The following is a 12971-nucleotide window of genomic DNA, read 5'->3' on the forward strand; positions in this document are numbered from 1 at the left end:
TGGTTGTGTGTTTTGCTTTGCCGCTAATGTTAATTCCTCTATACCAGGGGCCTCCAAACTTTTCAGTTCGCGGGCCGCATTGCTTCAAAAATAACTATGTTGAGGGCCATTTGACGCTACCTTTAACTGATGATTGAACGTTTAAATCTCGTTTTTATAACAAAATACTAACGTTACTTGTATAGCTTCGTGTTACTAATGCTTGATTTTTATCTAAGAAAAGTAAAAAATACAATTTTATTTGAAAAAGACATAATAACGTAATATTTATATTAACTCTGGCAAAGTCATCGTGGGCCGCATTATAAGCTCTTGAGGGCCGCATGCGGCCCGCGGGCCGTAGTTTGGAGACCCCTGCTCTATACCAATATTATGGTTGTGTTTCTTTTTTGCCCTTTTACTGAATTGCCTATTTCGTTCATCTATTTTGATTGTTAATTTTACTCCCAACTATGTTTTAGCCTTGCTTCTTCTTTTTTTTTCAAATGAAACAATTTAACACTGTACGTGTGTGTGTGAGTGTAGCTTAAATCCGTTTCCGATCCACCTCACATGACGGCTTAGAGAACAATGATTCATCTGTCTCCTAAGGGGGGTCCTCATTCGCATTTTCCGGCCCATTATATCATGTGTGTGCTTGCGGCGTTATACGACAATCTCGTGTGTGTGCGGCACCCGCTGCCTGTAATGAATGTGGTTCACGTGAACAAGCGCGTTTACACTCGATCGTGACCTCATGCCGGCATCAGTCTTAATTTGTATAACTTTTTGTGTATCGTTTGTGTGTGCTGCCTGCCCAAGCCCTTCCGTCATGTCTTGGGGGTATCATTAGCGCCATCACGATGATGATAATCAATTAAATGTAGCCGGCAAATCCCGTCTCTCTGACGGTCTCTGTGCATCTGCATTCTGCCGAAACCACCCTGCGCGTTGAGAAGGACAGAGCAGCCGTTGTGAGCGGCTCTTTATGCTTGGGTGAAATATGACCCGTTTAGCAGTTTTATTGCAATCATCCACCGAACGTCTTGAACTTGAAGCTGCCGCACCGAAGAAGCTTTGGTGTTGGATGTTTTATTTTTAATACACAATTGATCAAACGAAAGCAACAATACGATCGCTCATCAGACGCGTTTCACCATCACACATCCCAGCCGCTGTGCCACCGGATAATTATAACTCACCCACCATAATCACCCACCCCGCGGGAGCTTTTAAAAGTGTGTTTATGCTTCCATCTCGCTCTCGTTCACGACTTCCGGCACCACGGTGGTGGTGGGAACAGCAGCGATTCAGATTTAATTAATTTGCCACCTCACCTCACATCCTGCTTCTTCGGGTGGAGTTGGTGTTGTTGGTATTGGTGTGTGGTGGAGGGTCTGCCAAACGCCAAACAATGCGCTTTTTAGGAGTCGAAACCTTTCGGACGGTGTTGCGTGTGATGATTTATTTCATATCAGCGGGAGATTTTGCGGCTACCACGGGTGACCTTGAAGGATTTGTATTATTTAATACGTAAATCCGGCACCCTGTTACACTTGTCTTATCTTAATGGTTCGTCGCTCATCTGATCTGAGTTGGGAAAGAAGCGCAACAAAACACAGCTGGGGGGAATAGATCGCGACTGTTTCCAGCGCTAGTAGTGACACCCATCACGGTTTATGCATCCACCCCTGGTTCGGTTGAGCGATTTGTAAACGAAGTTACAACAAGGGAGTGTGATTAATTATCTTTACATATGGTTTGGTGTGCGCTCAGGTGCGTGTGGTGACCGTGTCCGTGCTGACGCGCATTGTCATAAGTACGCAACATCGCATGTTTTGCTCTAAAAAAATAAGGGTGTTATACTGACAAGCTTAGAGCAAATTAACTCATATTTATTTGCAATTATTATTTTAAAATTGGGGATTTGTGTGCATACAGTTTTTGATGTGTTTTAAGAACATCTCTCATTGCACAAAAGAAACTGAGCTCAAAACTAGATAACACCCTTCTCTTTGCTAAGCAATAATAAGGAACCTCTTCACACATTATGTCTCTACGAATGCTTGACACTTTGTCATGCAGAAACGATTAGACTCCCAGAATCATCCCTCACGCTTCAGTTGAAGTTTGAACAATGTGAAGAGGGAGCGCTCATGCGCGATCATCTTAAGGATCACTTTACCGTGTCTTAGAAGCCGCCACATACAGCTCGTATGATCGTTCCCGGAACTAGGAAGCGTTTGAGAGTGAATAATTACTGGAACCGAACGCGGGTGAATGATGTTGCTCTGATGCCGCTATCGTATCGGAGCACATTAGTTCGTCTGTTTGTGGCGTGTGGCGAAGGTCGTGCCTCATCTTTTGTTGCGATGTATTTGAAACTGTTTCGTTACAGTTACAGTTAACAGTTGGCAAGATAAATGAAACATAATCAATAATAATGGTGTGATCTGTATAGGAATGGTTACATCTTCAAAGTGGAGTTCGTTTTTGTGTCTCTTATTATAAGTAATACTGACACACTAAGCACAAATACAATTCACATCATACCTATGGCTAGCACCGTTTAGAAAAAGGCATATCGTTGTACGGCGGGACACTTTACTGGTTCCAAATTGATGATCCTACCGGGGAAGATGTTTTACGGAACGTTCTCACTATTTCTAGGGGATTTCCAAACCCCCCTCTGCATTCCATTCTAGCTGGGGCAGCGTAATGTGTCAAGCTGTTTATGCAACTCCGTCTAGCTAATGCGCTCCTCCGGCGGGCTAGCTTGCCGGATGATATCATCTTATCGCGCACGTGCAGTGCCACACTCCACCGATGGGTGCATGGGAGGGGGTTGTTTTTTCCCATAAAAATCTGCATCTTTTTTCATGTTCATCAAAACACACCATACCTGGACATGGTCTGGTCTTTGCTACGAGTACGAGTGTTTACTCTTCAGGCCCAAGGTCTGCTGCGCGAGCGCCTGCAAGAAAACTATATTGGCAAATCATAATTAACCTTAAAATCGTTTGATGGGCCGGCCTGGCCTGGTAATGCAATTTTTACACTTTGCCTAGTTTGAAGATGCCCCCTCCTCCCCACCGCACACTCTCTTATCCGATCGTCGACCGGTTGTAAGGGCTTGGAAACGGGCGGCTTGAACCATTAGCGAAACAAAAGGCCCATCATCTTCGGGCTTAGCGCGGGCTGGTGGAGGACTACGCCACCGCTTGGGCCGCGATCAATTCTGCCGTCACATGCCGAAATGTTGTGTTCTCCATCCAAAACTTTAACCGTCCGTGTGACATTAAATTAATGTTGTGTGTTTTTTTTGTTGTATTGTCGGTTGCTCCCTTCTATGGGAGTCTCATCCTGCCCATCATCATTCATATGTACACGCGGTGGTGTGTACTCACACGTTCACACTGGTGGCACTGGGTGCTCTCTTCGCGACCATTGTGATTGCTGATGGATGGCGACTTCCATTTGCTGTGCGGCATGACTCGCTGTTTGGCTTTTGCTTTTTGGCTCCGGCCAACGCTGGGTTGTGCAATGTGCCATTCCTAAAGTACAGGTACTTCCATTCTTCGGAAAGCAGCAAACGAAAAATAAATGATCCATTTAAATGATCGACACCACACCACTCCCCTCGACAAAGCCCGCACTGGAGCAACCCCGTTTTAGGAAGCAGCAGCTAATCGCGTAACATTGCCCCAGCCTTGGCTGCCCCAGGAACGGTTCGGTTCGTGTGCCATTTTTGCCAATGAATCAATGCAAGTACAAATTAAATGCTCTCCGCTCTGCGCTTCTGCACGGCACGATAAGCAGCGCGTGCGTCCCGATTATGATTAAATCATTTGCCAACGAGGGACCCGAATGCTTTTGCTGCTTGCCTTCGTTCAGATGGAGGTGTTTAATTACACTCCGATCAAGCCGGGCATCGATGATGGATTGAACAAGGGGATCGGGATCGAGAACCGCGTGATCGTGCACGGAATTCGGGGCGTACATACATTTTAGATGCGAAATAAAACGTCCAAACACGCTCAGAGAAGCGTATAATTAGAGCAATTAGAACGGCTGTGTAAGCACAGCTATTGGACAGCTGAGAAGTCGCCAGACGTTTTGTACAGAAAATTGATTCGGTGCTTACCCCCGGTTGAGTGATGTTATTGATCGCAATCATTTATTCTTTCCAAATGAAGCAAAATTCAGAAAAACCCATTTTACGGGTGTCGATCACCCATTTCGTACTAAAAGATCGTTTGCGAGAGGATGTCGATAAAAAGAACCATAGCACACAGCTGGCACAAACTTCAGCAAAATCAATCAGAAATCATACTTCCTTGATCTCACGGGATGCAGTTTTTTGGTACATGCATAATGTACATTCACTTTTTTTCTCCTTCTCCCCGTTCGTTCCGTGACCGCAGAGTCCCGGAGATGATCAGTTTCAAATCGTTCGCTCCGATCGATTTCCTGCCTCCGGAGAGATAATTGATTTATTTAGTTGTGTGTGTGTGACGGGGTAAGCCCCCAAAAAAGCGGCAGGAACATATGTCTACCACCCTGCCGCCCCGTACTCACCTCTTAATTGACTGCGTAAATAATCCATAACGATCGCGCGAGATCTGCGCGAATAGCGAAGTCATCCATCGATCTGGCCGGTCAGTACAATCGGGTGCAGAACATGAGCGTGGGTCAGGATTTGAAGATGGACAAACTTATCCGTTTTTTTTGCTGCTGCTTGCTGGTATGAGGGAAATAATTATGTTCTCTTATTTCGGTGCCCGTGGTTCGATCGTTCAATTGCGCGCTTTATCAATAAGGAAGGAGTGGAGGAGCCTTTGAGGCTCGAAGCATCCAACGGCCGGCGATGATGAGCCCGGGGTCACCCATTGGAGGATTCGTTTTAGCGATACACACGGGTGTGGAGAGCGAGACAGAGAGGGTAATGATGACGATCTGCCAGCTGAATGGGGAAGAGGGCTACTGTGAGGGGAGTACACTAAAAGTGAACGCAGGTAGTTCGCCCTGATCTCGCCGTGCGTCTTCGAAGGAGGCTCTTTGTTGCAGTTTGTGAGTGAATGGGAAACGGGGAAGTGTGGAGGGGTAATGGTGTGGACTTGATCTGCAGCGCACCCAAGGGGGTACAAGTGGCGTGTGCTTCAGGCACTACCGAGCAGGTGGTGGTAGTCATCGGGCGATGAGTTCAACCCGGCTACCCTTTTTTGACTATAAAAGCCGGTACCGACGCCAACTAGCGGCATAGTGTACTTGGATAGTTCATCCGAGTAACAGCAGCAGCAGCAGCATCCAACCGGTTGCCTTTAGTACAGTAGTGTACTTTATAGTGTTGCGTGTGAGAGAGTGTTCAATCCCCGTATCCGAGGATGTTGAAGGTGCGTCTGTGTATCCTGCGTGAATAACGAAGAACTATACTTAAATATACTGTGGAAGTTTTTTTAAAGAAATAATCTATAGCAGTTTTGTGCATCAGCTCGTGTATGCAAGTCTTTAGTACAGTGACTGGCAAGTGATTTAGTTCAGTTCTGTACTGATGTTTTCCACGAATTGATCGTGGATTGTGTGTACTAGTTCGAAGTTACCCGAAAAAGTTTTTAGTACAACTCTCGTTTTGGCTTATTTTAGCCTAGTACAACTGTCAGTCGGCTTATTTCAGCCTACTACAACTCTCAGTCGGCTTATTTCAGCCTAGTCGGCCTAGTTTTGGTATAATCCTCAATTTGTTTGGATATTGTTGAACATACGAATCAATTAATGATTTAATTATATGTTTATAGATTTTTAAAGTTCAAAATTAATAAAAGTGAAGTACCATTCACATGAAGTATTTAGCACAACTCTCGTTTCTGAGAAGTGATTTAGTTGAGTTCTATTTGTCTCCTCTGGGAGTGATTGATCGTAGAAGATGGCTTACATAGTTCCATGCTACTATTGTTGATGTTTTAGTACAACTCTCAACTTTGCTTGTCTCAGCACAGTCTTCACAGAAACCCCAAATTAATTGTAGTTTTCTGATTAAGGAATAATTTAGTACAATTAACGTGCTACTAGCATATAACATGTTAGTATCGTTTTTGGATGTAATCAACTGAGTTCAGTTCGGTCTTAGTTATGTTGTTATGCAATCCTTCAATTTATTGCGAAAGTTTGTTAAATAATAATTTAAACTAGTTGCGTAACACTTTTGAAACGATTTTAGTACTACTCTTGTTTTTACTTGTCTGGTTCATTTGTGCCTCCTATTCAGTCTTGATGTGATGCTCAAATGCGTTGTGGAAATTAGTTACATTATACTTTACATTAAGCCTCTATCTTACCTGTTTCAATTCTGGATTAGTTCAGTCTTAATGCATCGCTCAAATCGAAGATTTGATTTAATCGATTAAAGGAGAATTGTTATTAGTTTCGTTGCACTCGTTTTAAAGTTTTTAGTACAACTCTTGTTTTCATTTGCTTGGTTAAGGTTGTCTTCAGTAGAGTGTTGTTGTAATGCTCAAATTGATTGCCAATATCAAAGCGGCAATTGCAGGGCGTTGTTTTGTTGCGTCCTTATTATCCCATGCCATGCTGCAATGCCAAATCAACCCGCTAATCAATCTCTACTATCTCTCGATGGCCATAGAAAACGATCGTTCTGAGCTGCCTGGTTGCGGTGGTTCTCTGCGCCGCTGACCTGGAAACGGCCGAAACTTCTTGGGGAGGCGGTGGTGGTGGCTGGAGCAGCGGCGGAGGTGGTGGCGGTTGGAGCAGCGGCGGCGGCGGCGGTTATGGCGGTGGCAAGAAGGTGATCATCATCTCGTCCGGCGGCGGTGGACACGGAGGCAGCGGAGGCTGGAGCAGCGGTGGACGCAGCCTCGGCGGTGGTGGCGGATGGTCTAGCGGTGGCAGCGGACTTGGCAAGGGTTGGTCCAGCGGCGGTGGATCGTACGGAGGCGGTGGCTCTTACGGAGGCGGTGGCTACTCGAAGGGTTGGCCCGTCAGCAAGGGCTGGTCCAGCGGAGGCTCCTCGTTCGGTGGCGGATACGGTGGTGGCAGCAGCTTTGGCGGTGGCCACTCGGGAGGTGGCTGGAGCTCGGGCGGCAGCAGCCTCGGTGGATGGCCGTCGGGTGGTGGCGTGAGCAAGGGATGGCCGTCGTCGGGCGGTGGATACGGTGGTAGCCAGGGATGGTCCTCGGGCGGTAGCGGTGGATACGGCGGCGGTAGCCATGGAGGATGGTCGTCCGGTGGCAGTGGACTCGGCGGTGGATACGGAGGCGGCGGTGGTGGCTGGAGCTCGGGCCGCAGCCTGGGCGGTTCGGGCGGCTGGTCGTCGGGTGGACTGTCGAGCAAGGGTTGGCCGTCGAGCGGTGGTAGCAAGGGCTGGCCGTCGGGCGGTTATGGCGGTGGTAGCAGCGGCTGGTCCAGCGGCGGCAGCGGCTGGAGCGGTTCCAGCGGCTGGTAAGCCGAGCGAGACAGCGCAGGAGAAGAAGAGAAAGAGAATGTCTCCACACTAACGGAAGCACCCCAACTGCCCCATAACACGTCACACTGTTACATCACAGTTCTTTGTTGATACGATGGAAATAAACAGCAACCGAAATTCGCTTTTGTACATAAACCGAATCACTCTGAGTTACAGAAAACCTTTTTTTTCACTTTTATTTAATTTAACTACGTACTTTGGATCGCCCGGGGAGCAATATCAACTAGGCACGTATCGACAAACCGAATCGTGTGAAAATGTTAATGAGTCACCACCGGGGGCGCGGGCACATTCTCTCGATCACATCCGACGACCGGCAACCGAAAGTCCGACAGCTTCGGCGATCCCGTTCACTTGCGCACCCAAGATGCCGCTGCGCCGTAGATTTGATCTTTGCGCGAAGGGCGGCTGCTGCAACCGATCGTCCGAGGGGTAACATCGATAGCGCATTATGCTATTATTTTTGCCTTTTTAATGAATGCCACGATAATGATCTCGATGCGGAGGCGCTGACAAATTGAGTACTCGCTCGCGCTCGCTCGGCTCGGGCCATGAAGGGCACGTCTTCGGTCCGTTCCGTTGCGTTTTGTGCTGCGTTTTGCTTCATCCGTTGAGTTGAACTGTTAAGAATGGTAATTGAATGGTCGAGTAGGGGAGGAGGAGGTTAGTGGACATGCACTATCGTGCAGACGCCATCGACAAGGGTGGAGCCACCGTACGACACGGGTGCGCAATTGTTTGATCTGTATCTTGAGCGTTGTATAAATAAGCGGCGGGAGCCTTCCGATGCAGGGTTTGTTTTTTATGCCATTTTCAAATATTGCGCTCGTTGTGGTGTTTTTTGTTATGATACTATGGTCGATTGGGGGGAAAAAGGGTGGGCGGTTTGTTAGTGCATGTAAGCGAGTCATGGTTAGTGAGCATTGTCTTGCGTCTGACACGTGTTTGATGATCTTTCCCTAAACAACAACAACAGCTGTATCTGTCAGAGTTGAGAGATACGATCAACCGGGGTGTACTAAATTGCACTGGAATGGAATTTAAAGTAGTTTGTTCTAAAATGGTATATTCATCGCATTGTCATTGTTTCTTCTTGGTAAAAAGCTTAATTTTTTGGGCAAATTTTGAGAAATTTCTTAAACATTATTAAGTAAATTTAATAAAGTATTTCTACTACAGTCAACCATCATAGTAATGTTCTAAAATGTTTAGTACATTTTTTCACCATTGAAACGCAATCTTAGGCAGGATTGAGTTGAAAAAAAATCAAATTGCATGTAATTGATATGAATTGTTTGTATACAACAGGGACAAACGCTGGTTCACCTCTTCGTTAAATATTCCATATTTGTCTAACCTTAATTTATAAATTTGGCTCGACTACACCCAATTTTCCAAACAGGCTTTGTAAGTTCGTTGTCTTCTTAGGAGCTATTTGGACAATTGTTTCCACCAACTCTTTAATATTGCCATACTTTTTTGTAAGAAAAGTGTCAGTTAAATATTTGTAGCAGTTTTTTAAGTATGATATTTACTGTATTTACTTGCCGGGCCATGGTTCCCATCTCGGATCAAACCAAGCCACTAGAATTTATTACCCTGCTGTCAATGGACGGTCAGCCATCACATATATCCAGAGATAGAGCAGGCTTAGGTGGCAATGATTGTTACCCAAAATAAGAATACCAATCAGTATTTTGATACAAAATTACTACTATAACTAAAATAGAGTCATCCTCGTTGGACTTGCTTCCTTGCTAACTCATCCCTACATATTGATACTTTTAACCATTCTAATTACGACTAGTTCTTCCGCGAGCATCTTCCTGTATCAAATCGATGCTACTTACATATGCAGCTAATCAGTATTTTACGAGTGACGATGAGTGACGCGTTACATCCCACCCGTGTTTACACCAAGCGCGCTGTAAACGGAGCTAATTTGCATCTCATTACATTCTTGTTCGCCTTCGATTCGCTCGACTCGCCAGCAAAAGCAAACGTTCTACTGTAATTTCATACCGTTCATTTGTCGTATCATTCAGTGCTAGTATAGAAAAAAAGCAAGTCATTTTTCATGCAGCCAAACATTTTTGATGGAATCACACCATGTGATGATAAATTGATGGTAAAGAATGGCGTATAGTGCACAGCTGGGAGGCACAAAAACAAACCCCCTCCAATCGAAGGGGCAGCATCGAAGGGCCACAGCTGTGAAGATGAGACGACAAAGAACGGTTCCATTCGCGCATCGTTCAGCCTCGCATCGGCTTCATCCGTAGGAGGTCAGGGTAAGCAAAGTGTGCCCCGGCTGTGAGAATGGCCATTTATAAAAAAACATTCAACGAAATGGGAAGGCAACGGGTTTGCAAAAAAAGATGAAAAAACGCCACAACGGACCGGTTTTTCTTCAACCTCCCCCCAAGCAGGAAAACAGCCCTCACACATGAAGCATACCGTCCGTAGTATTCTTAATTAAACTTTATTTTGCACTCGCTCTCGGTTAACTTATTTCTTGCCGTAAAATCCGCCCCCCTTGATGAAGCCACCGCCAACGACGAACCCACCGCCCCCGAAGCCACCGCCTCCGAACCCACCGTGGCCCGGGAATCCACCGCCGAACCCGCGATGTCCAAAGCCACCGCCGTAGCCGCCGAACTTTTTGAACCCAAAGCCACCGCCGAAGCCTCCGCCATGGCCAAAGCCACCTCCGAAGCCACCGCCATGTCCAAAGCCTCCACCACCGTACCCGAAGTGGGCCGCTTCCGCACCCTCCAGGTCGCTATCATCACCTGCACGCTCTTCCACGATCACTACGGGGCTGCCCTCTTGCACCGGCACTATCGATTGGACGCCGTTTGAAGCGTCCTCCTGGTACGCTGGGGCAGCACTCGTGAGGCAGAGCAACACGCCACAGAAGCTTAGTAGCAAAAGTGTCTAGAATGAAGAGCAATGAGGCGAGCAATTAGCCTAGAATCGCCACTAAGATGATCGAACCCGATCGTACACACTTACCTTGGTCATTTTCTTTAACATCAACACCTTAGCACGTTTCGATCTAGACTAAACGCTGCCGTACTGACCTTCGGTGCGTTTATATATCCTTTTGGACTTCCCACTTTGTTCCCGTCCCGCGAGGGCAATTTTTCGGGGCAATGTGCCCCTCCCCCCCCCCCCCCCCCCCCCCGTGCCCGAAAAGTAATACCAGGTAGCTTCGTTTTTGATTGAAAAGAGCTAAGGGTTAAGTGTGAAATGAAGTGAACGAAGTCGACGGACACAAGTTTGCACACAAACGCACACACACTTATCCCCGCCCGATAAAAGAACGACCAAAACGATGGACCTCTTAACGTGCATGATTGGAAAATCATCCTCTTTTGATCAATTTAGGCACGGTTTTGATGGGCCAGGATCGTATCCACCCAGATAGGGGCGATCGCCAGTTGACTCAGCAATGGAGGAGGTTTAACAAGAGGAAAACATGCATTTTTCTTGTGTAGATAAATGTTTACCTTCAATTATTTAATTTCAAATATAAAAACAAGCTACTAGAACCCTTAATTTACTTAAGTATAACTTTTAAAATCTTCCGCAAATCTGGCTTGCGTGATTAGGGCACAAAAATTCTGCCTCAAACGTGATCATTATTTCGCGATCAATCTCGATTTATCAACCATTAAGGTTGGTATGTTTCTCGTACCAATTCCTCTGCGCTGCCCATCCAGCTAAGAAAGATAATTCCACACCCCACCCGTGCAAGCAAAGGGAATTAAAAAGAACTCATCAGATTTGCGGCATCGCAAAAAGTAAACGGAAAAATTGAAACAGCTTCCATCCCCGCATGCCGATTCGACACAGTGAGGTTCGGGGAAGAAGCGACCGTACCAACATTCTAACGCGAGTGTGTTGTTGCTTTTTGCTGGACGTTCCGAAAGGAGTGAAAAAAGGGAAAATAATGGCCAGTGGGGGAGGGGCGGGGGAACAAACATGTAAAAATCAAACACAACTAACGATTTTGATACGAAATCTCCACACGACACCAGAAGTCATTTCGATCGCTGCCTAATTCCTGCTCTCCCCCAAACCCAGCCCGCTTGGTGACTTGGTGGCTTCTTTGTCGAGTGTCTCTCGAGCGAGTGATTCAATTCCATCTCCATTATTTGCCACCGTCTCGTCTTCCTTTTTCTTGTGCCGTCATGGAGCATGGAGAGGTTACAATAAAAAGATCATTATCAAACGTTTTTTCCTCCCCTCAGATGCGATGGGGGGAGGGGGGAGGGGTCAGTGAAGCGATCGGCAACATCCGTGAGCGAATTCGAATCGTAAAGAACGTAGAGTTAGGTCATTAACAAACCTCAAACTCTCCCTATACCCACACACACACCCATACACGCACTCAAACAGGACAGATCGTTTGATCGTGTACAGGGCAGAACCCTTTGAGCCTTCATTAGACGCCCACTTGTTTCACATGTTGCGCAATTGGGGAATATTTATTCCAAAGCAGAAGACTCATAACTCCCCGGAGATTCTGTTGCTGTTTTCGCTTTTGTAGTTTGCATCTTCTGTCTGGTCTTTACAATTCGGGGAAAACCCCCAGCGTCAAATATAAACCCGATTGCCCAACAACCGACAATACGAAGCGCAAACAAACCAATCGACCTGTGCAGCTCCGGTTCGTAAAGCGTCCATTCATTCTGTCGCTCATCCCTTCTTCCGGTTTGAACCGGCTTACCGGCGATTCCCCCCATTCGTGCGGTTCGTAGTGTGTGCGTGAGCGTGCTGGTGAGAGCAAATTTAATTGCTGCACACCGTAAAAGCTCAGCATAGTAAACAACAACAGCAAGAGGCGGCGACGTAAAACCCGCACGCTGCGCTACAAACGACTTCAACGCAGCGAAACAAGCGACGAACCTTCACCAACCAAACCGGCAGAAGCTTTCCGAACTGGATGGTGGCGTGTTCTGTTCAGCTGTGCTATGTTATGCTGATTTGTTTTGATACCGTTTTCCTTGATATGTGTCGATGTGGCGAGCTTTTTGGCTTTGTTTTGGAATGAATCATCGACGATCGAATAAACAGCTGATATCGCACGGTCGGGGTCGCAGTTTTCTATCCAGTTGCGTAACGAGACAATATCTTGCGGGCTGTAAACTCCTACCCACTGTTTATGCAGGACCATTCTCGAAAGAAAAGACAAATTAGGCAATTCACATCATTGCTAAAAATCATCTTTTGTTCACTATTATGAAATCATGTTTGGCTAAAGTTTCACCAGTGTTTAGCTTTCATGTTGATGATCCTACACCGCTGTAATGTTTGCCATTTCTTTCATGCAATTAAAGTTTCCTTCTAGAATTGGTTCCTTTCTACCCGTGAGTCGATGAACTGCTGTCCACACGCCGAGACCGATTGGCATTTATTGGCCGTGCAGTCAAGCTTATCCTCTCCATGTTCTCGACGGCCGTGTCGATATTTTGCTCACTCATCCAATGACAGCGCTCGGTCATGC

The 12971-nt window shown here is 46.4% G+C and overlaps 2 protein-coding genes across 2 annotated transcripts; one reads left to right on the forward strand and one right to left on the reverse strand.

Moving 5' to 3' along the window:
• The first annotated feature begins 5244 nt into the window (after positions 1–5244).
• Positions 5245–7599, forward strand: LOC120951796 (loricrin-like). Its single transcript, XM_040370725.2, has 2 exons — positions 5245–5372; positions 6620–7599. The coding sequence occupies exons 1-2, from the start codon at positions 5364–5366 to the stop codon at positions 7436–7438; spliced, it is 828 nt and encodes a 275-aa protein (XP_040226659.2). The 5' UTR covers positions 5245–5363; the 3' UTR covers positions 7439–7599.
• A 2368-nt stretch (positions 7600–9967) lies between these two features.
• Positions 9968–10483, reverse strand: LOC120949568 (keratin, type II cytoskeletal 1-like). The gene is made up of 2 exons (XM_040366950.2): positions 10475–10483; positions 9968–10396 (listed from the first exon to the last, which is right to left on the reverse strand). The coding sequence occupies exons 1-2, from the start codon at positions 10481–10483 to the stop codon at positions 9968–9970; spliced, it is 438 nt and encodes a 145-aa protein (XP_040222884.2).
• Between the last annotated feature and the right edge of the window lie 2488 nt (positions 10484–12971).

This window comes from Anopheles coluzzii, chromosome 2 (genome assembly GCF_943734685.1).
Source record: "Anopheles coluzzii chromosome 2, AcolN3, whole genome shotgun sequence".
In the NCBI taxonomy this organism is placed as follows: domain Eukaryota; kingdom Metazoa; phylum Arthropoda; class Insecta; order Diptera; family Culicidae; genus Anopheles; species Anopheles coluzzii.